The sequence below is a fragment of the Siphateles boraxobius genome, unplaced genomic scaffold, assembly GCF_051911475.1.
Source record: "Siphateles boraxobius isolate OS27281-9 unplaced genomic scaffold, OSU_SipBor_1 130, whole genome shotgun sequence".
Lineage (NCBI taxonomy): Eukaryota > Metazoa > Chordata > Actinopteri > Cypriniformes > Leuciscidae > Siphateles > Siphateles boraxobius.
This window is the reverse complement of record NW_027508734.1, coordinates 33828747-33851006: the sequence shown is the minus strand read 5'-3', so window position 1 is coordinate 33851006 and position 22260 is coordinate 33828747. Positions and strand designations below refer to the sequence as shown.

The window sequence follows — 22260 nt, the reverse complement described above, 5'->3', positions numbered from 1 at the left end:
GTGTTTAGACAAATAATGTAACAAGTCACTAAATTCCATGAAACTGAGAGAAAGGCAGCAATGTTTTTTTAATGAGGGTTTTAATGACCCCAAAGACAACATGAGGGTTTAAGAAATACATTTTAAACTAAACCAAAACCAAAGCTGTTGCTGGACACAGCTGCATTTAAATCAGCAGTGAATTCATCATAATGACTGTAATGCAGTGGGATTTTAAGTGTCTCCCTGCATGTTGAGGCAGTTGGCATTCTGACGTCAGGTGACACTTCCACATACAGTTCCTGTGGTAGGCTTGTCCAGCCAACCCAAAACTCGACAAGATTTTTCAGCTCTTGTGGTGTACCTGTTTTTTTAATGTAGAATGTGTTAGTTTGTATGCTAATTAGAGATGCACCGATTGATCGGCTGGTGACCGGAATTGGCCGATTTTCACGTGATCGGCCATGACCGGTCTGGTCTGTCCAGCTATCCAGTCTGACATATGCCGATTTTATGCCGGTCAAAATGCACTCGGGCGGCGCATGATTAACATTGCGCAACAAGTGTTGCCCAAAATGCACAGAATTTGCATGTCTAGTGTTTTAACAAGAACTGGAGTAATCTATGTCAGAAATTAAAATGAAGACTTTATAGAAAATATTTATAGAAAATTTACCCATTTAAACTTGTTTATTATTCAGTTTGGGTAAAAGTATATGGTGTTTTATAAATAAATAAAATCGGAATCGACATAGAAAATTGTAATCGGTGCATCTCTAATGCTAATTGAATAAATGTGACTAACACTGACATGACATTTTCATATAAGACATCTTCATGTCTTCTTACAATGAAATAACCACACAAACCCTACCCAGCAAAATTACATCTTAAAAATGCAATATTAAACGTGTACAAATACAGAATCAAAATGTGTACCTTGTTCAATGTATTGCCGGAAATAGGATGTGATTCTGCAGCATGTTTCCAGACTGAAATTCTCCTCATCATCACTGTCAGGGTTTGGCCATATTACTTTTTCCAGGATCATCTAGTATAATATCACAAAATAAAATGATGCAGTAGCTTAGCTATGAAGGTATTTTTGGTGCAAAACTTCTGAACGCCTGTGACAGTGGAATTTGTAGTTGTAGAGAATAGCCACACACGTGTATCAGTAAATTTGAAGTCACAGAGAGAAATGATTTAAGATTTGCAAACTTGTATACTTTTTTTTCTCTTCCACAAACACAACACAACAGTTACACCTTCTCAAATTCTTCATTGCAGGTGCACAAATCCTATTCTACAAATCACAAATTAAGAAACTCATACGCTCACATTTTTGCTACAGTTGCTGCAGTGAATATGGTGCAAAACGCATTTACACACCCGCATCAAAAAATGTGAAGTCACAGAGAAGTTCTGATTTCTTTTGATTATTTTAATTTCTTTATTCTTAACTGTTTTAATTATTCTTATTTCTTTTGATTTTTCTATGTAAAGCACTTTGAATTACCATTGTGTATGAAATGTGCTAAATAAATAAACTTGCCTTGCCTTAAATTATAATAGTATTTCACAATATTAGTTTTTACTGTATTTTTTATCAAATAAATGCAGCTGTGGTGAACAGAAGAGACCAATCGTACTAATCGTAATTATTCCAAAACATTTGACCAGTTGTGTTTAAACCATGCTTTGTTAATAGAAGGAACTGTAGATTATGCATAATCATTACATAGAAGGATGTGTAAGTATATATTAATATCTATTTGGAAATAGTCAATGGCACATGATGGTACATTACCTCTGCATCAATTGTCAGGGAAGATGAGCGTGGGAATAGGACTTCAATGAGAGAAGGTCGTTCTTTGACCATGCGGAAAACTCCAGTATCCTTCAGTCCTTTTTTCAACTGCTGCATCTGTTTCTCTCGCCGGCCAATGACCTGAAGTATTTAATTGTTGCAGTCTTTAATAAATAATTACAAAAATGGTTTAAAATAAAAATATGTTTTAAAAAGGTTAAACTTACAGCATGATGAAGAAGGCTTTGGGCTAGCCACAGTCTGTTTTCCACAGTGACCCGAGGCAGATCCCAACTGACAGCCAGGTCATTCACTTTTGCACGCTCATCATCAGAAAGTGTATTTGGTCTTTGAAGCTGTAATAAAATCAATGTTAGTAAAAAATATAAAAATCTAGTTCAATTATTTTCATTTTCAGTCATTTTTACTTGCACAAAACAATGATCAGAGGTAGGTTTTATGTTGTACATACCAGATGGACAATGTCAATTACATCTGTGTCAGGGCAATCTTCCAGTTCAATTATGATGGTCTCGTTCATTTGTCCAGTTATCATTCCAAACATAGCAGGGCTAAGTCCAGTCAATAAGGGACCACCATTAAGGAATGAATGGCCAATCATGCGTCCAACAATGCGGAACAGGTCACTATCCAGCAGAGTTCGGGAGGTTGATGGCACCAAATGGTCTTCTTGACCGATGAAAAATAAAGTTTTGCCACAGTTGTCTAAAGTGAGAAAAAATAACACTTTTTTTTTAGGCTCAATACAAGTTCCAAGGTAACACATTTTTATAAGTTTTGTCATGTGTAATTCCATTTAAATAGATATTGCATCCAAAAAAATAGCAATTCTTTTAGAAATTACTCCAAACCAATCAATTTTCTCTTATGATAGAAACAGTCATAAATTGAAATCAAAGAGACAGAGTACTGAAAGAATGTGCATTTTGGCTAAACCATCCCTTTAATTACGTAATGTTTTAGATTACAATTACTTACCAAAATCTAGGGCAAACCCAAACTGCACACGTGAAATAACCTGGGATAGAAAGTAGCGTTTCACACCATCTCCAATTGCTGCATCGCCTGAGATAACGTAAAGAATATTAATATCTATGCAGTGTATCCACAATATTAAACATACAGTGATATTGCCATACAGATTGCTTGTATAAAATGTGTTCATATTTAAAGAAAACTATTAATTTTTACCCCTTAGTATGACGAAAAATGGACGAGCCCAGTTGCCAGGTTGAGATTTATAGAAAGTAAACATTTCTCTTTCTCTTTCCTGTGTACTGCTGCATAGGTTCAGTCCTGCAGTTAGACTTTCAGCAGATAAACTTTCAGCCCTTTCCAAAAGTCTCCTTCTGTATTGAAGTGCTGCCCGAAACAAGTTTGGCTCAACTTTCCACTCTGAGAAGAAAGGAAAAAAAAACAAAATTTTAAAACAAAAAAATAAATACAATTTAATAAAAACCTGGTAGGCACTATTCACAAGACCTTTGACATTGTCATATTTTGAGAGTTTTTTTCTAGCTATGCTCTGATATAGAGAAAATAACCTTATTGTTGTACAGATTGCAGGAAACATCAACTAAATCACCTTCATTGTCACTGTCCCTCGCTTCTCTACTTTGATCAATTTCCTGTCTGATGTTGCTGCTGCTGAAGGTTTGCTGTCTGCTGCTGCTAGCTATTTCTTCGTTGCTGCTGCTGAAGGTTTGCTGTCTGCTGCTAGCTATTTCTTCGTTGCTGCTGCTGAAAGTTTGCTGTCTGCTGCTGCTAGCTATTTCTTCATTGCTGCTGCTGAAAGTTTGCTGTCTGCTGCTGCTAGCTATTTCTTCATTGCTGCTGCTGAAGGTTTGCTGTCTGCTGCTGCTAGCTATTTCTTCGTTGCTGCTTCTAGCTAATTCCTCAATGCTGTCTCTAGGTGATTCCTCGCTGCTGCTTTGGGGGATTTGGCATGCCCCTCCCTCCAACCTGATTTGTTAAAAAAGGAAATGCAAAATAAATGTAGAAAAAAGGAAGGTAGAACTCTATAAAATAATAAAAACTCTATTATACTTAGTATTTTTTAACATTCTATTGTTTAGAAAGTTTTCCATGCATCACTTACATTTCACATTGGTCGACATGTTTCTGCATTTCAGCAACATAAATTTTTACTTGGCAGTACAAACAAGGTACTTGTGGCCCTTGTCCTGATTTTCCCTCTGAGTACTTGTCCATGTAAACAAACAAAAAAGTCAGACATGGCAAATCTTAACAGCCATTTTCAATGCTTTATTTATGCAGTTTACATACCTCCAAGCTTAGATCTTTCTGAAGAGGTCTGATGAAAATCATGCTAACTCCTATGCCAAGGGCACTGCTGCTCAAGTACTCTGCCGAGTATCCTTCGTCAGGACAAGGGATTATCTCCAATGACTTTGAGCGGGTAGCACCTCGAGTCTTAAGAAGTTCATAGCCTCCAGCATCTCTGAGCTTCGGAAACTGTTTATAGAGGTAATCTGTAAAATCCTCTGGCTGACAATATTTATCTGAAAGGCAAGCAAAATGTGTACAGCATGTCTTTTAAAAAATAAAATAGACACGTTTAGAAAACGAAAATAGATTACGTAGAAACGTAATTCTACAATGTTACAAGTTACCTGGGAAAACAATTTTTTTCCCCCCCAGATCAGCTTTCTCCAGCTTCAGCTTCTCAGATGGGTTTGGAATCTCACAGTCTCTTCTTTTAGGCAAGCAAAAAAATCTGTGGGTGTATGTTATCGTCTTCAGTTTCTTTGCTGGCAGAGCTGAACTGCATGACCTCTTCCGTATACCCACTCGTGATTGTGCATATGGGGCAAACAACCTGCTCACTTCACTACGTGCACCTTGGAAACATTTTAAAGGAAGAAAATAACTTTAATTTTTGAACACAGTAAATATTTTTGCAAAAATAACAATGTATGTTAAATAACCCAGCTGTCAAACATTCTTATGAGACACGTGTTCGGTTATATTATTATCAATTTTGTTTAACAGAGTTTGGGCATGAATTTAAGTTATTGATGTTTCTGATTACGAGAAGCAAAGCATGTCTGGTGGTCTCATTTACACAGTTCCCTCCATAGAAAGAAGAAAGCAGGATTTGTATTTGTAAATGTATTATAACAGAATAATCAGGTAGGAACACATTAATACATGACAACTGGTGTTCAGTAGCAATTTGAACTACTTTTGCTATTAGCAAATACACAACGTGTAGCCTATATGCACGCCAATTTTGGGACCTTTATAGCCAGCTTCAAAATCCCGACCGGACACATTTTACAGGTCCGAGAAAGATATATGGTTATTGGTCAAGTAGGCTATATATTATGCGCATTAGATCATTAAATATTATATAAATAAAATAACGAATCCTCACCCTGAACGTCAGTTGTGCGTATCATCGCAGGTGAAGGAGCACTCGATGGAGACACTGATGTTGATTGTTCCAGAGCTGCGGCCGCCTCTCGCAGCAGCTGAGAGATTGACTTCTCCATTACAAGTCTAAATGAAAATTGTACATAAAAAAAGGCCCGATCTTCTGATCAAATTTTTTACGTACAACCATTTAACGCATGGCCCGCCAACCCGCCAAACCGCCAAACGCGATCGACTGTGAGTTACGTCACTTCCCGCCAAACGTGGTCGACTGTGAGTGACGTCACTTCCCAACACAAACACGCCCCATAGCATATAACCCCACCCTCGACACTGATTGACAGGTTTCAGTGTAGGCATCGGAAATGCAAACGCTAAGGGAATTGCGATTCCATTTGAGTTTTGGCTGGTTACACTCGCGACACTGAGAAAGTGAAAAAGCAGACGTGGTAATTGAAATTACTATTTAAATAGGAATGGAGACAAACCTCGTAAGACATGGGAAACACAGTTGCAAACGGACTTTGCATTTTCATTTGAAATTTGGCAGTCAGTGTGCGTTCGCTTAAACGAAAATGCAAACGGTAATGCGCGATTTGCAATTGCGTTTGGATTATGTCACATTTTATGCGTCCACAAATTGAAAACGCAATTGCAAATACAATTTGCAATTCCTTTTGAATAATGTCCGGAATATCATTCCATAGATTATGGTTGTTGATACAGTATTGCATCTTTCTGTCATTCAAATCAGTGCAGCTAGTGGTAGCTGGAATTCACTGATAAGCAAGATAATTTTTTGAGGACACCAATCATTATCTGCGATGGCAGCAATGACAAGGAAAGACAAACCTGTATATGCAAAACACCTAAGATGGTAAATGTTTCTGTAATAAAGCCTCGTGCCATAAAGTGCTGTCGACATAAGCTCCTGTGAAGTGCTCATTAGTAATAGCTAAGGTGCTCTCATTCCACACTACATCTTAAATGTCACTAACAATGTGTGTACCAATGTAGTCGTCAATTAACAAAACCCTTTAAAACCAAATTAATTGGTCTTTCAACTTCTGTCCTGGGGATATGATTTGAAAGCTACTAAATAAAAGGTTCTGTTTTTAGAGGGCAACCTCCTCTGCTTCATAGGGACTATAGTGTTTTTATTGCACTTCGAAAGACACCCACACTTTTCCCACATATGAGATTTCTTATGTGGAAAGGTTTCACTTGTCGTAGCTGTTTTGCAGTGGTCATCTGATCTCTGCAAAGCTTTGGAGAGGTCTGTGGAGGTTTTGATCGAGTGGCTGATTCTCCCCATCGCAGCTGGGTACGGTGGCAGAGGCTTTGATGCTGGGATGAACACAAGCCAGCTTTAGTAGAGTGAAATCAGAGGTGAACAAACCAGCGGAGATTAAGTATTATGGGTGGGATGACCCTCAGCGCACAGGAATTTTGGGTTTAGCTAAGAGATGGGTGTTTAACAAAGAAATACACCCATCTCTTAGGTAATTCTTTGGGAAACTTTGCAGTTTACCAAAGCCAAATAATTACCAAATGTAAGCAAACAACCCCATTTAAAATTTTAGAAAAGTAAAACACAAACAGTCTCTTGTAGCCTATCTTGTGATGTTTTTTTTTCCCTGTTAATATTATAAGTAGTTTAGTTGAGTGCTTTTACATGAATTCCTTGTTTCAGGCTGTGGTTCATTATAATATCTGCCAAATATAATGTGCACTATGAAAGTAACTTGTATGTTAATTGATTTTGGGGTCTTTCTGAATGTAATCAAATTTTTAGTTATATTATTTTTCATAACACATCTGCTTTTATAATTAGCATAGTTTGATTAATTATAATATTCAGCAATTAATGATGTGACACATGATTTAGACTCAGTGATTAGTATTCAAGTCATTATGTATAACCTCTGGTGTTTCACTTATTTGAATACTTAATAAATAGGAGTTTCCATGCTGATGAAAGCTTATAATGTATTCAGAATTACTGAAGCACATATCAGAGAACCAAAGTCCTGTGTCTATTAGTTCTACCATATTATAATAACTTATAATTGGAAACTCTCATCAATCAGAAAATAGTACTTTGGATCTGTGATTTTTTTAGTGTTATTTAGTATTTATTAATATTTTGAATTAGTTATTTTTATATTTTCAGCTATCATTTATTTTATTTATGTGCTTGTCATAACATTTTTTATTTGTTTTTTAATGCTTCTATTTAGCTTTATTTCTTTTTTAGTGCAGTCATTTTTGTACTGCAGATTGCAGTATCTAATATTTATGTTTTATTTTATTTCAGCTGTATATAAATGACTGAAAATTATTATTTTTAATGGTTTTAGATTTAGTTGACGATAACAGCACTGCTTTGACTGTAGCTTGATATTATATTCTGCAGATAGAGCAAATCGTCTAATGTCATACACTGTGCATGAGTTCTGATTCATTATTAAGTTCATCTTATGGAAGCTTTAGCTGACTCATGAAAAACAGGTTTGAGTAATAAAATAATTTGTTTTGGACTGATCATCATCTCACATTCCGTTTGTTTGTTTGTTTGTGTCTCTGAAATAACAGAGAAGTCTAGTAAGATTGACGTTTGATCAGAGTCAAAGTCGTCTTTTGTTGTCTTGCCTCAGTTTCCTTGCCAGAAAAGTGATATACAGTATATATACAGTATATACATATCTATATATCTATATCTATATCTATATCTATATATATATATATATATATATATACACAGTATTTATATATATATATATATATATATATATATACAGACAGTATTTATATATATATATATATATATATATATATATACAGACAGTATTTATATATATATATATATATATATATATAGCCCATGTGTAAAATGACAAGAGTCACTCATCATTGTTTAAATTATAATTTTTATTACTATTTCTTTCTTTCTACTTTCCACTTTCCAAATGCAGGGAAATCTCATCATCCAGATACATAGGCCTCATGAACTGTATCTGTTTCAGTTTGGGTATGTCATTTCTGGGGATTTTTCAAAAGTGGGCTTGCAGCTTAACAGGTTAGATTACTTTGTTCCGTTGTTTGACTGCAGCCCCAGCAAATTTAACACACCATTAGAGAGAATAAGGGAGTAGTTTAATGCATTTCTGCCTAGTAAAGCAAATGTTGCCATATATACAATTTCAAGTGCAAAATATTAAAAGTACAAAACACTAATCATAATAGGAACCATATTTCTTCTGAGGGTATCTCACATTTGAAAGGTTACTCCGACTTGACTAAACAGCGGTGGCTTCAGCATATGAACAACAATAAAAATATAATTTTATTATAACTTTATTTGAAATGTATTGTGCCTAAATTGCTATAGAACATAAAATGATTTATTTATGGATACTGTTTTAATCTGTCCGTAAAGTAATAGTGGCTTCTATTGTGGATTTTTTTTTTTCCCTGCACAGCCCGTTGCTGCTTTACAGCGGATATGTTGGTTAATCAGCCATTCAATAAATACAGGTGAAAGAGCTGTGCTAGGCTTGGCTTCAGTCCACGCTCTGGCGAGGCTCTTGAGCACCCAAAGAGTCGAGTTTTATCTGTAGGAGGGTCAAGCATTTTAAGAGCCCCATTTCTTCTTGCAGCTGAGTGACACAAATAACGCTGCTTACTGGAGCATTCGGGCTCACAACAGCTCCCATAACAATACACTGGGCCATATGCTGGTCTGTACTCATCAAATCCCAACACACCCCTATTGCTTGATGTTTCTTATGAGACTGAGATCCCAATGTATCACCAGGCATGTAAATGGAGAATCTGTGTCTTTACAGTTAGATAATATAATTATATAATGAATTATGTAATATACAACATATGATTTCTCATTAGACTGGATTTATTTATTTAAATGCCAATTTATTGTTGATTTTCTTGTACACTGAAGAAGTTCATGATAGTGTACCTTGTGCTGTTCCTGGCTGATTCATCTGGTTTATCCTTCTGGAAGATTTCATGGATAGAAATGAGTGGCTGAAGGTCTACAATAATTTCTATCTGACCTTTACAGTTTTAGGAACATGTCTGAGAGCGGGTTGTTATGTGAACCTGTCACAATGTAATTCAGGCTTTGCAAAGAGGCTGTTATTGAAGGACGGTGTTGTTAGAAACTACATTGGACCTCAAGGCAGCTTGACAATAATAAAACAGTAAAATATTGTGTAAATGCTTTCTTCTGTCTTGATTCATACTAGTCTAATTTTTGTGAAGTCAGACTGACAGACTTGGATAACGCAAGTGTAGCAAGACTTCCAGCATGTAGGCCTAATCGGACTACAATTAGACTCACCATTGTGCGTTTTCCTTCAAAAGACACATGCTATCCATTTAAACCTTCACATATTAAATTACATATTTTTACATGTATACATGGACATAAAGATGCAGACTATAGTAAAACAAACCCTTAGCTTGATTTTGCATGATCAATACTCCACAGAAACAAATGAGGCCAGTCGCCTGCACAAGCTCTGACATCTAGGCTACCTGATGATGACCGAAATTAGCTATAAGCATTAAACTCTGGAAACTTTGACCGAAACCTTTCATGTTTATTCCAACACCTTCAATTCCTGTAACTCTTCAATTGCCAATCCATGTTTTTCTCACAGTTTATCAGTATGATCTCTTTTTATAGACTTATATTGTGTCATTTTCATCAAAACAAAATAGAACCTGAAGAAAAATGCTGACCCCAATATATTAGTATTCAAATAATCTAGGCTATTTTAGATGTTCTTCTTGCACACGCATGCAACATAACATATTCAAATGCATTGTGTGTTTCTGCTTATAACATGTACATTTCAAATTTGTGTTTACCTTGCAAATTGTACATCTACTGTGGTCTCAATACTGACTTCTAATTATATAATAGAAAATGATACCATTTATATGCGTGCATTTAATTTCAGATTACCTCCTTTGATTATTCTGCAGTGATGTAATTCATAATTATTTTGCTCTCATGCAAGCATGGCGCAGGGTACTATATTAGTTTCCTCTAGTAGTTCATAAGGCATCTGCAAGTTTTTGTGCTGGTTGTGTTCATCTAACGGCTTTGCTAAAGAACCCATGGACAACCTTTTGTGCTTATCTTAGTGATGGAAGAATAAACAGGATACATGTAAGGCTTGCTACGGTAGTCGGTGTTACCGGTGTTACACGGTGTTCAGTCGCAACACGGTTTCATCACTTGCCCACCGCGACACCGCGGTGAAAAACAAAAAAAAAATTTTAAGGCGTTAAAATATTTAACGCAATTACGCAGTATCCGGTTTTTTCTGTCACCCATTGACTAGCGTTGTATGATCACGCTCTTATTAATGAGAATGGTTTTAAACGCTACAAGACTAAAGAGACTGCGCTATAAGTCCTGCCTATTACACACACACACGCACGCGACCCACAGAAAAAACGCATGTCAGTATCGAGTTCTCTTTTGGGCTTGAACAAACCATAAAACACACAAATTATGCCAAAATGTCCGTTTTGTCGAGTGTCCTCATAAGAGCAGTTTTAAATTATTTAAATAAAGTCTTAAATTAACATAGAGATTTGTAGAAAATGGGACGCGTGTCAGATCGCGTCTCTGTCAGCAGCGGCTGGTCTTAAAGTCTCACTAATGTTAATCAAAGAACAAAGATAAGAGAGTAAATTACTCACTCAGACACGGAGCCAGGATGCTTATTATAGCCTACCGGTAGCCTAATAATCATGAATGCACTCCACTATCTTTTCACACATCTCCGGCGAGCAGCTTCTTCACGCAAAAGAAAAACTCTTCATGAAGTGCAGTGAAATTCAGCGATCTATGCCGCTTCCTGATGGATCATGTTTATTTGTTTACATCATTTTATACGTGCAACTCACGTAGCCTACAAGGAAACTGACAACACGCTGACAGACAGGACCGACCAGGTAATATTTAATATGAAACAAAGTCTCAACTTTCAAATTTGGTCAGTCAAAGAAAATGAAACAATAAATAGGCCTACTGTTTTGTGGCTCTAATGTGTCGTGACGTGAGAGACTGCCTCAGTTAAAGCCAAGTTCAAATCCACCGACGTTAATCTAACTCTCCTGACTGCTTTGTCGGACAAAATATGGTGGATTTTGATTTGTCAGTTCGCATCAAACTCCATGCGAAGGATGAATTGACGCTAATTTAAAAGTGAAGTGCACACTCCTGCACCAGCTTTTTATAAGCGATGTAAAAAAAAAAAATTGTTTTCAAATTAGCGCACAATAACAAAACAGTGTTGCTCCGCACGACCACCAAGTATGCCCATGCAAACGCGCGCATTTTATGTTTGCCTTTAAATTAGTGATTTAAAAGCCCCCGCCGGTGATACCGGTATTACCGGTGTTGTCACACGTCGATTAACCGGTGGGAAAATATCCTCACCGTCACATCCCTACATGTATTGTAATTATTTAGTCAAAAGTCTGGCCATGTAACTCAGAGCTCAGAAAGACATAGACAAAATAACATGGACTAACCTTAAATCATTCAAGCAATATCTTACATCTTGGCCAATTAGCTGGTGATGGGAAGAAAACTACAAACAAGGATGTTTATAACCAATCTGAAGCCCTGATTATGGCATCAGATAGATGAAAACAGCACATAGATCATTAAACAACTTGCTAGTACAGAAAATGCCCTGTTTCCCCGTGTTAATTTACAGCCGGTTCGCTGATGGGACAGGGAGAGAAAAATATCCTTGGTGATGTACAGTAATAGGCAAGCAGATTGCTTCATTCGAGGGAGTGTTTGCTGATAGCAGGTTAGGCTTCTGGTGTGAGAGTGGGTGAGTGGACAAGGGAGAGTGATAGAGAGAGAGCCCAGACTCTTTGCCTACCATGCAGATCATTAGAGGCAGGATGGCCTGGCCAGCGTCCTAGCTCACTAGCCTCAGATGGCACAGAGCAGACCGAGCTGTTCAGCTGGCAGAGAGACAGCCGGGACCAGGTGAGTTTGGCTCCCTCTCCCTTTCCTCTCTTGTTATGCTCTGCTTCAACCACTCCTCCCTTTCTCGCAGCATGATTTGCCCACTGAGTCTGGTTACCCCTGACTGAGCAGTGAGTTGGGCGTGTTGCTTGGCATGGCTAGCTGCGCTTGCTCTGGATTTGCATGAGTAAGTAGTTCCCTATCTATCAGACACCATTGACCTTAGCTTTGTTCAAGCGGAGAAGGTGGACACTGCAGTCACCGCTAGCTTTCTTAACCGTTCTAGAAGTAGCACCTGGGTCAATGACGGGACACTTATTTGTTTTATCCTGTCGAGAAATAATACATTTCTTCAAAATGAATATTAAAATCGCATTTAATGCTTAGAATGACTTAAATATGCATCTTCTATGAAGAACATATTCTTAATTTATGTAATAATATTCCTTTAGATATTCAGTTTTTGGGGGGTTTATAATATTTTAGCATTTTTTTAAAATATTTTTGTCCACAAATTTATATGGTCCAACCAACATGTAGAAAAACATAAAACGATAAGATTAGATCATAGAAAGGATCCCTGCAGACTGTCATGATCAACATCTGATAATTTGACCTTTAAAGGGGTCCTATTATGCTTTTCCATTTTTTTCCAACTTTAGTTAGTGTGTAATGTTGCTGTTTGAGCATAAAAAAAGATCGGCAAGGTTACAAAACATCAAAGTCCACTCCAAAGTGAGATGTTTTACTTAACATATTCTACTTTTCAAAAACTACAATGAATGGCTCATTTGTACTGCAACATGATTTTTCTGCATCTTATGAAGTCACAATGCTAATCATTTAAATAATCCCCGCCCAAGTAATGGCCTGGCTGAGCTGCATTAGCGAAGACAGTGTTGTCGCTATGTCAGAGAGACATTGTTTTTTTTAACAACATTTTCAAAACTCATTTGTTTAACCTTCCTAAGGCTGACCAACTTAGAGTGGTTAACAATTTTAAACACTGTTCCAGAAAATTATAACCCAAACGTTTATCTGTGCACTGTACATTTTATGGAGAACAGCTTGTTTTCTGTTGCTTTTGTAAGCTCTCGCTTTTGTAAAACGGTTTACCGCTCCTTAGGAAGATCAACCATTTATTTTGTGATCGATTTCTGTATTACTTTAATTTTCCGACAAATATCACAATTAAATGGTGGATAACATCGTATCTATCATGTATAAGGAAATTACAAAACACATACCACTCTGAAACGTCCTGTGAAATCCTGCTGTAATAATATAAAATATTTGAAAATAAATGTGTTTTATGAACAATATTACATGAAAACATATTCTAGTATACCCCAAAAACAAAATCAAGACTTCGTAAAAGGGCATAATAGGATATTTATGTGGTGTGATTCCCTGATAACCTAGATATATGTATGAGTGATTATTTAATGGTATTTGTAAAAAAATATATGTAAACTTATTTTTTAAATATATATAATGATTAAGATCTGTTTACTCATATGAATTAAATGTGTAAAGATATTACAAGTTTATGAAAACTCAAATATAGTTATCAAAACTCTGACGTGTTCTAAAGTAGATTTTTAAGATTTGTTTTCTTTTGAAAACACTCCCATACATCATTGACCCATCTATATCAGAGCTCTCACACCATAACTCCATTGTTCCTCCCTTTTATTGTCTTTTCAGTTTGACGAAGCGAGCTAGAAGAATATCAATATGCTCAGTACGTGTTATACATTTAGACTGGGTGACTTAACACAATCCAGGGGCATTTCATCCACCTACTCTTTTTTACTCCCATCAGTTGTCACAGTCTTTGATGCTGAGAGAGCAAACACGTTTGGGTAATGCAGGATATATGTGAAGTCGGGGCTTTGAGATACCTGTCTCGCAGCAGCATGCTGTTTCATGTGGTTTGTTGTGAGAATATCTGCAGAGTTAAGGGGAGTTAAAACACAGAAGCTGTCAAATTACTTGTCATACCTGCTTGTTTGTGCCGTTGTGCACTCTGCAGACTGCCAGTACACATTCTCATCAATTAGCCTCTATCTTTCGCATTGCCACTTGCTCCCAGAGCAGTTTAAAAACATATCTGTAAAAGTCGAAGCAGACTTAACAAGCAGTCCTGCTGTGGTGTGTGAGCAAGCGCGCTGAGAATGTGTACTCCAAGCAGGGAAGCCTGTGTGGAGACGAAAGCATATCAATAGCATCATGCACACATTACTATGCCTGTACGACTGACCCTCTTCACTCTTGAACTCATTATGGAGTCTACCTTGATAAATAGCACATGTTATTTTAGTTTTATTTCGTTTGAAAATGGACCACGCACAACACAGTCGTTATGCCAGAGTTAGCTATAAAGCTAATTTGTAGTCCCTGGGTAGGAATGATGTTATTTGAAAAGGACAGCAATACACTACCAGTAAAAAAAAAAAACACAAAAAAATAGGCTAATCCATAAACGTACAGATCAGCGATCACATTATTGATTTTTCTTAAGCCACTTGGCATGTTTGGTTCGATTAAACTTTAGTACAATTAATTTGAATAAGTGTGAATTCTGCCCTCCGAACCCTAGTGCGCACCGACCAACTTGTAAAGGTAGGGTCTTGATCCGCTTACAAACGGACATTGACCAAAGACATCTAAACAAACATCTAAGCAGGATGTGATGACATAAGATGCGACCCTAAAAAGGACCGAATGTTCAAGCACTTGGCTTCATTCTCTTCTTGAGCACTTTCTTCAAACCTGTATTTTTCTCGCCATAGGAGCTACGTCGCCCATGCAGTTCGGTACAGGAGTTAGATCTGCTGTCTCCTTGCAGCAAATCTTCTTCTGTGTGTAAAACAGATGAATTTTTGGTGTTGTTTTGACTCCTTTACATATTTTATAGGCTCTTGAATTCTCAGCTGGTAAAAATACCATCATATGTACGGAGAACAAACGCATTTAGCCGCGCATACAGCATTATTTTGGATGAATGGTAATTTCTGTTGTAAATTGTATGTCATAAAAGCCTTTTTTTGTATCTTTAGGTTCAGTGTTAAAAATGACATTGTAAAAGCTAAGCAATCCAGGATTCAATGTATAGTTGCCTTTTTTGGACCAAGATAACTGAACTACAAGTGTAAACACATCTTAAGTGTATGGTTCTAAAAAGGCTGAATGATCACCAAAATCCATTTTTCCTGCTTCCCTGACCTAACAAAATGGGGGGGAAATCATTGTCCAAGCATTTATCTTTAACTGATGCCCTCGTTTCCCAAATGTTATCCATACAGAAAGTCATACATTGTTTAAGAGGTGGTGCTGAAAGATCATGGATTTATGTATACATCAATCATATATCAAAAAACTAAAACAAATCAAAAAATTATACTTTTTAATAACACTGCAATGATGGTAACTCCTTGGAGTTTTTTTTCACAGCTTGTTTGTAGAATGTAATGAAGTTGTTTTAATGTGTGAGCTAAAATAATTTGTAGATGCATTTGATAGGGGTGTTAAAGAAAAGGAGTGAGGGTTGGATCATCTACTCCTGGCTTTCCTTGCATGCTTCTTCCTCTTTCATCGGCTGTCTATTGGCTTGACTTGCATGTCACCCCTGACAAACCCAATGAGTGCCATGTAATATCTGCAAGAGACATTGATGATGTTCAAGGCACATGCCTGGTGATTCGACACAGCTGGCCATGTGGGTAATCCAGAAAAAAAAGTGAAAGGAAGATTAAGGGTGCTTTCTCATCTGTAGTTCGGTTCCTTTGGTCCGGACTAAGGGCGAAAAATTATACTTTGTATCATTTTCAGGCGTTTTGGTTCCTTTTCACACCACACTGATTGCTCTGGTCCCCATCAGATGATGAGTTGATGAAACGAATCAAAATGCAGTCACGTGACAACATCCAGATCACTCATTGACCAGAGGTAACTGCACTTCGATTGGTCAGAATTAACGTGCGGGAAAATTCCAGAGCTCCCGGAAGTTAACAAAGAGGAGGAAAATCCATCAGACAGCTTTTTACTATGGAGAGATGACTGCGTGGGCTGATTGTATCCCTGGTCATAGTGTGTTATATAGTTTGTCTACACCACTTTATGCAAACAATAACATTTGAGAATGAAGCGAGGATGCGGCTTGAAAATAATGTTAATATTTGAAATAACTCCACGTTTGTCCGCGAGCTGCCATGCTAGTGCAAACTGTCAACAAACATTAGTCCTCATCCCATAATGCACAGCGCACCTAACTACGGCAGCTGGTTTAGTCCAAAAATGCGCAGTTCTTTGGCAGTTGGGTCTGTTCGAGGTCGGATCACGTTCTCACCACAAACGAACCGCTCCAGAGTTCGTTTGAAGGCGTACCGAGACCACTTCTTCGAGGAGGTCCAGGTACGCTTGTTTGGTCCGCTTTTGGTGCGCACCTGAGTGTGATTGCTGCTTTCACACCAGCCCAAACGAACCGCACCAAGGGGGAAAACGAACTGTAGTGCGATTCAACCGAACTAAATGAGGCAGGTGTGAAAGCACCCTAAAGAACATGCAATGACATGACGGGACGAAAGAAGAGATCTCTTTTTAGTGCTGCCCCACAGGAGAAACTGGGATATATTTTATTATAAATAAAACCCCTTTTAATGCTGTGTTCTGGCTGCTGCAGATAAACAATCGGGGAAGTGTTTTGCTTCTGGTCATATTGTTCGGAGATAAACACACAAAAAAAAAAAAAGAAAACAGACCCAAACATTTATTATAAATGTCTGGGAATGGTGAAGCCAAACAGTTTAGTTGGTCAGTGAGGTAAAATATAGACAGATGGATCATTTGCATCATAATGACAATGGGATAACCAAGGTGTTGTATCAAGTAATTGGATAAACAAGCAAACAAAAAATGAACCCACACTGATCATCTCCATTTTTCCGACTGATTAGAAGCAATCAACAAGATTAGGTTGTAAATGCTGTTTCCCAGCAAAGCTCCCTTGAGTCCTGTTTACACCTAGTGTTAACATCTCTCACAGATGATCTGATCTCAAGTGGTCAGCTGAGACAGATTGACATTACACCTGGAATTAATGCATCTCCGGTGATCTTTGTGATGATCATTTCTTTCTTATTTCATGAGTACATATGTCACAAAAATAAACATAATTTGAACAATAAAAGACTGCAAAAATAGTACAGTAAAAATTTTTAAATTTGGTTAAGTTCTGTAAATGACGAAAATACATTCTATAATTCCCAGAATAAATGTTTATTGTATTATTGCAGTATTGTGTGTTAGCATGATGGTGTTCTGTATTTGTGTGACTGACAATGTGCACCTTCGATATTTACCTGCTTGTAGAAAAGATACTTGTGATGAACGTTGATTCATCATGTGGTTTTCTCTTTACCACCTGTGTTTTTAAAGTCAGTGTATACAGTGCCTAGCATAAGTGAACACACCCATGCTAAAGTTGACTAAAAATAGGAATAAAAAAAAATCTTTTGGAAATTGATCTTAATGCTTTAATTAAAATAAAAAAAAAAATAGGAAAAATCCAACCTTTAAGGACAAAAATTTTCTTTGTGAATGAATAATGTATCAGAAATAAATACATGTTCTTCCTAAAATCCAGGGTGCTTACACCCCTATGTTAAATTCACATAGAGGCAGGCAGATTTGTATTTTTAAAGGCCAGTTATTTCATGGATCCAGGATACTATGCATCCTGATAAAGTTCCCTTGGCCTTTGGAATTAAAATAGCCCATCCTCATCACATACCCTTCACCATACCTAGAGATTGGCATGGGGTACTTTCCATAAGATCATCTCTCAATGCAAATCAAACCAGCTATTAGGCTAACTGAAATACAACCATGCCAATCTCTAGTTAAGGTGAAGGGTATGTGATGATGATGTGGGGCTATTTCAATTCCAAAGGCCAAGGAAACTTTATCAGGATGCATAGTATCCTGGATCCATGAAATAACTGGCCTTTTTAATCCTGTAAGACCCGTGGTTGTAAAATGGCAACATCACTTTTAGCTCTTCCAAAAACACATCTGCAAATTTTAATTTTTTTAAAGACTACATTTACATAGCTATTGTTTAGCCTCACAATGCCATTGCATAGTAGGTCTTGCCATAAGGTCATGAACTCATACAACCTGCAGACTTTCCTGGAAGCGCATCTCCTTGTTTCATTGGACTGGATATCTTAACATTGAATTAAGTAAAACCCCAGAAATATATATATATATATATATATATATATATATATATATATATATATATATATATATATATTTTTTTTTTTTTTTTTGTGATTGTTAGAATGTCTAGTTCATGTAAATACTTGGTTATTGTGGAATGCATGCATCAACTTAGATGTTTAGGTAATGTCTTTGTTGTAATTTTACAACATTGGGAGAGAATGGTAATCAAAATTGCACATTACATGGAGGTATTTCACTTCTCAAATGTTCACATATAGGAGAAATACTTATGGAAATATAATGTATTTGATGATTCACAATTTCTAAATGTGTTATTTGTTATAATTTTCAGTTTATATCAGATTTGAATCATTCTAAATGAATAAATGATTTCTGGTTGCAGTGTTTTAATTCCTTTAATTCCATATTTTAAATTGTTCCTGTATGTTAGCAGTAAATATATATATATATATATATATATATATATATTTTTTTTTTTTTTTTTATCTGGGCTTTGTTTATTTGACCAAATATCTGCTTGTTTCAAGGCAGACATTGTTTGTGGAATGCTTTGGATGATGGTTATTCAAGGACAGGTGTAAATGTTCAGACATATAGGGGGTTGCATGGTCTATTGTTTAGGGACAAGTGTTAATGTTCTGGAATGTGGGGATGTAAGAGGTCTGGGGGTTTGAATATTCCTTTTAGAATTGTGTGACTTCAGTGGAATGTATCACATAAATAGGATTCATTTACAATTAAATGATTTATACTTGAACATACTCTAACTCTTACAACTATTGTTTTCATTTCAGAATGAGAGGGCACTGCAGACACTGCAAAAAATTATATTTGAATACTCTCTGCAGGAAGTGCAATCTCCGTCTTTGCTTTTCAGAGGAAATGAACTGCTTTTGGGACTACCATTGCAAGTGAACACTGGACACTGTTTCTTTGATAGTTTTCAATCTGTTTTGTATTTAATATTTATATTTTATGTTTATTTTTAATAAATTCTAATTCATAAAGGTATGACTGTTGGGTGAGTATTATTAGTACTATTCATGATATTTACTGTTATGGTACTATGTAAGCAATCCACACTTTAAATGAGCCCTTAGTTGTTCTGTATATTTGTTCTGACAGTGTGAGTGCAAATGCTGAAATTCTACTCCCAAATAGGCCCAATGTTGCAATATTACAAATTTTCCTTAACTTACTAAAACATAATAAATAACAAAAAAATAACAAAAAATATTATTTGCATCAGAAGCCTCCTACAACAACATCTGACAGGTGAAACATTTTTTTGTCTTTCTTTTTTTGGGGGGTCTTGCAGGGTTCAAAATAAAATCTGCCTGCCTCTATGGGAATTTAACATAGGAGTGTTCTGACTTATGCACCCTGTATTTTAAGGAAGAAAATGTATTTATTTATGATACATTATTCATTCACAAATAAAATTGGTGACCTTAAAGGTTGGATTTTTCCTAATTGTTTTAATTAAAGCATTAAGATCAATTTCCAAAAGATGATTTTTTTTTATTCCTCTTTTCAGTCAACTTTAGCATGGGTGTGTTCACTTATGCTAAGCACTGTATATATGTCACAAACTGCTCCGAGACACGAAGGTTGAGGATCCAAATGCAGTTTTATTGAAAAGGTAATCCACAATCGTAGTCGAAAACCGGCAAAGGTCATAAACTCCGGGTATTCAGTCCAAACAATAACAAACACAAGGCAGGTTGACATTACACCTGGAATTAATAAATCTCTGGTGATCTTTGTGATGATAATTTTTTTCTTATTTCATGAGTACATATGTCACAAAAATAAACATAATTTAACAATAACATACTGTAAAATGCTACAGTAAAAACCTGTAAATTGGTTAAGGTCTGTATACGACAAAAAGACATTCTATAAAATTAATTAATTAATTAAATTATGTTGACTATAAGTAATGTTGCACCTACATGTCTACTAACTCTCATTAGAGCGTCAGTAGAGTATTAGACTGGTAGGGTTAGGGTTAGAATAAGTTGACACGTAGTTGCAAAGTTACTTATAATCAGTAGAGTGTCTGTTTAGGAGCATCACAATAGAGTTAGCAGATATTAAGCAAAGAGTCTACTAATACTCTAATGAGAGTTAGTTAACATAGTTACTAATGGTCAACAGAACGTTCAAAGGGGACAAAATAAAGTGTTATCAAAAAATATATATTTTTAAAACATAAATTTAAGTTCAGTTTGGCTCTAACTCAAAGGTGCAGTATGCTATTTCTAAAAGTCATTGATATTTGAAATCAACCCAAACAAACACACCCCTCTCTTCATTTCTCCTATTCCAAAGCTCACCCTCCAATCCTAACATCTCTCTCTTGCTCGTTCTCTCTCCTCCACCGTCTAATGCCCCCTAAAGCTGATTGGCTTTGTTGTTGTGTCTGGTTGTGTCGGTCCGATCAACTTTCAAACAGCGGTTTTCAAATATCGCTTACCCAACCTATAAGATCAGATGATTAACTTTTACAGCTGACAGGGTTTAAAACATTTGATTTGATGCAATTATTTCACAAATTTTGTCTTTAGCATTAACCCAACAAATTTAATGTGGTCATACGAGTCAGAATTTCTAATTTTTATACTATTAATGCTTGAAGTCAGATACATGTTTGTGAATGTAGGGAATAGGAATGTTGTTTGTTTTGTAGTTGTGATGTTCAGTAGCCTATGCATTTTATGTTGTTAGCTTTGGCCACAACCCTAAAATAAAATGGTAATGGTAAATGGACTGCATTTATATCAGACGCTTTCAACAGACCCATGGCCACCAAAGAGCTTTACATATTGCCTCACATTCACCCATTCTTTCACTCATTCATACACTGATGGCGGTGTCAGCCATGCAAGGCATGTAGACAACCAACATGAATCACAGAGCCACTGCCGCCCAGTGTCCTAAATCCTAAAAACATTTTAGGATTTGAATATATTGTAATGTTTCAACTTCTTCTCATACTTATTTGTTTGTTTGTAGGACATTTTTAGTTATTATTTGTTTTGTAACCTCTTAAATTAAAATATATGAACTGAACCAAGAAATGTTTGTTCAGGGCTGATTAAAATTCACAAGGGCCACATCTTAGATCAGTGAAAAGATTTTTAAGTTAATTTATGTAGTACCACACAGAATTTCTGAAATAATGAGTTTCTGAACTGAGCCAACAGAGACCAATTTGTCAATGTTTCTAATTTGTTTTTGTGGCAAGCAGGGCAGGGCTGAGAGCTGCAGTAACGGAGCGAGGCCAGTGACGCGAAGGTTAATGAGCGTCACCTGCATGCCACACCAGTCTCGAGTCCCATGTAGGAGCTCCGGAAGGATAAGAGGAGGAGTGACGACAGTGGAAGACGAGAGAGGACTAGCCCTAGATGCTCCGTACCATGCCCGGGCTTAATTTGAAGAGGTGGGTGCGGTTCAATTGGGCTCGGGCGGGGAACGCATGTAGAGTGATTGCAAAACGCGGCGGAGCACGCAAGTTACTACTCTTGTGTGTGCTACTGTCATCATTACGACAGCAAACTTCTTCTATTACTACTTGTATTGTACACTTTTCAATAATTCAATCAATTTGTTATGTATTAATTAATTTAGGTTTATAACTGGTATGGTTCTAACCTTTTTGATGAACAGGAATTGTGGCTGCAAATTCCTCCGTCAAAGTCAGTTGACTCTGTAATAATATTCTGATACGTGCAGGACAATCAAGTGAAAATTGCTCTGCGGCATAAATGATAAA

The 22260-nt window shown here is 36.5% G+C and overlaps 1 protein-coding gene across 1 annotated transcript in view; it reads right to left on the bottom strand.

The window, feature by feature from the left end:
• Window positions 1-112: 112 nt before the first annotated feature.
• The window catches only part of LOC143737852 (uncharacterized), a 39143-nt gene continuing 16995 nt past the window's right edge, over window positions 113-22260 (bottom strand). The window contains exons 4-16 of the mRNA XM_077229712.1: window positions 14050-14184; window positions 6431-6553; window positions 4444-4671; window positions 4097-4332; window positions 3909-4012; window positions 3396-3772; window positions 3002-3205; window positions 2789-2875; window positions 2262-2515; window positions 2017-2145; window positions 1790-1930; window positions 919-1030; window positions 113-343 (exon numbers count right to left, since the gene is read on the bottom strand). Coding sequence (XP_077085827.1) covers window positions 123-343; window positions 919-1030; window positions 1790-1930; window positions 2017-2145; window positions 2262-2515; window positions 2789-2875; window positions 3002-3205; window positions 3396-3772; window positions 3909-4012; window positions 4097-4332; window positions 4444-4671; window positions 6431-6553; window positions 14050-14184 — 2351 coding nt within the window. The 3' untranslated portion in view covers window positions 113-122. The remainder of the gene's footprint in view (window positions 344-918; window positions 1031-1789; window positions 1931-2016; window positions 2146-2261; window positions 2516-2788; window positions 2876-3001; window positions 3206-3395; window positions 3773-3908; window positions 4013-4096; window positions 4333-4443; window positions 4672-6430; window positions 6554-14049; window positions 14185-22260) is intronic.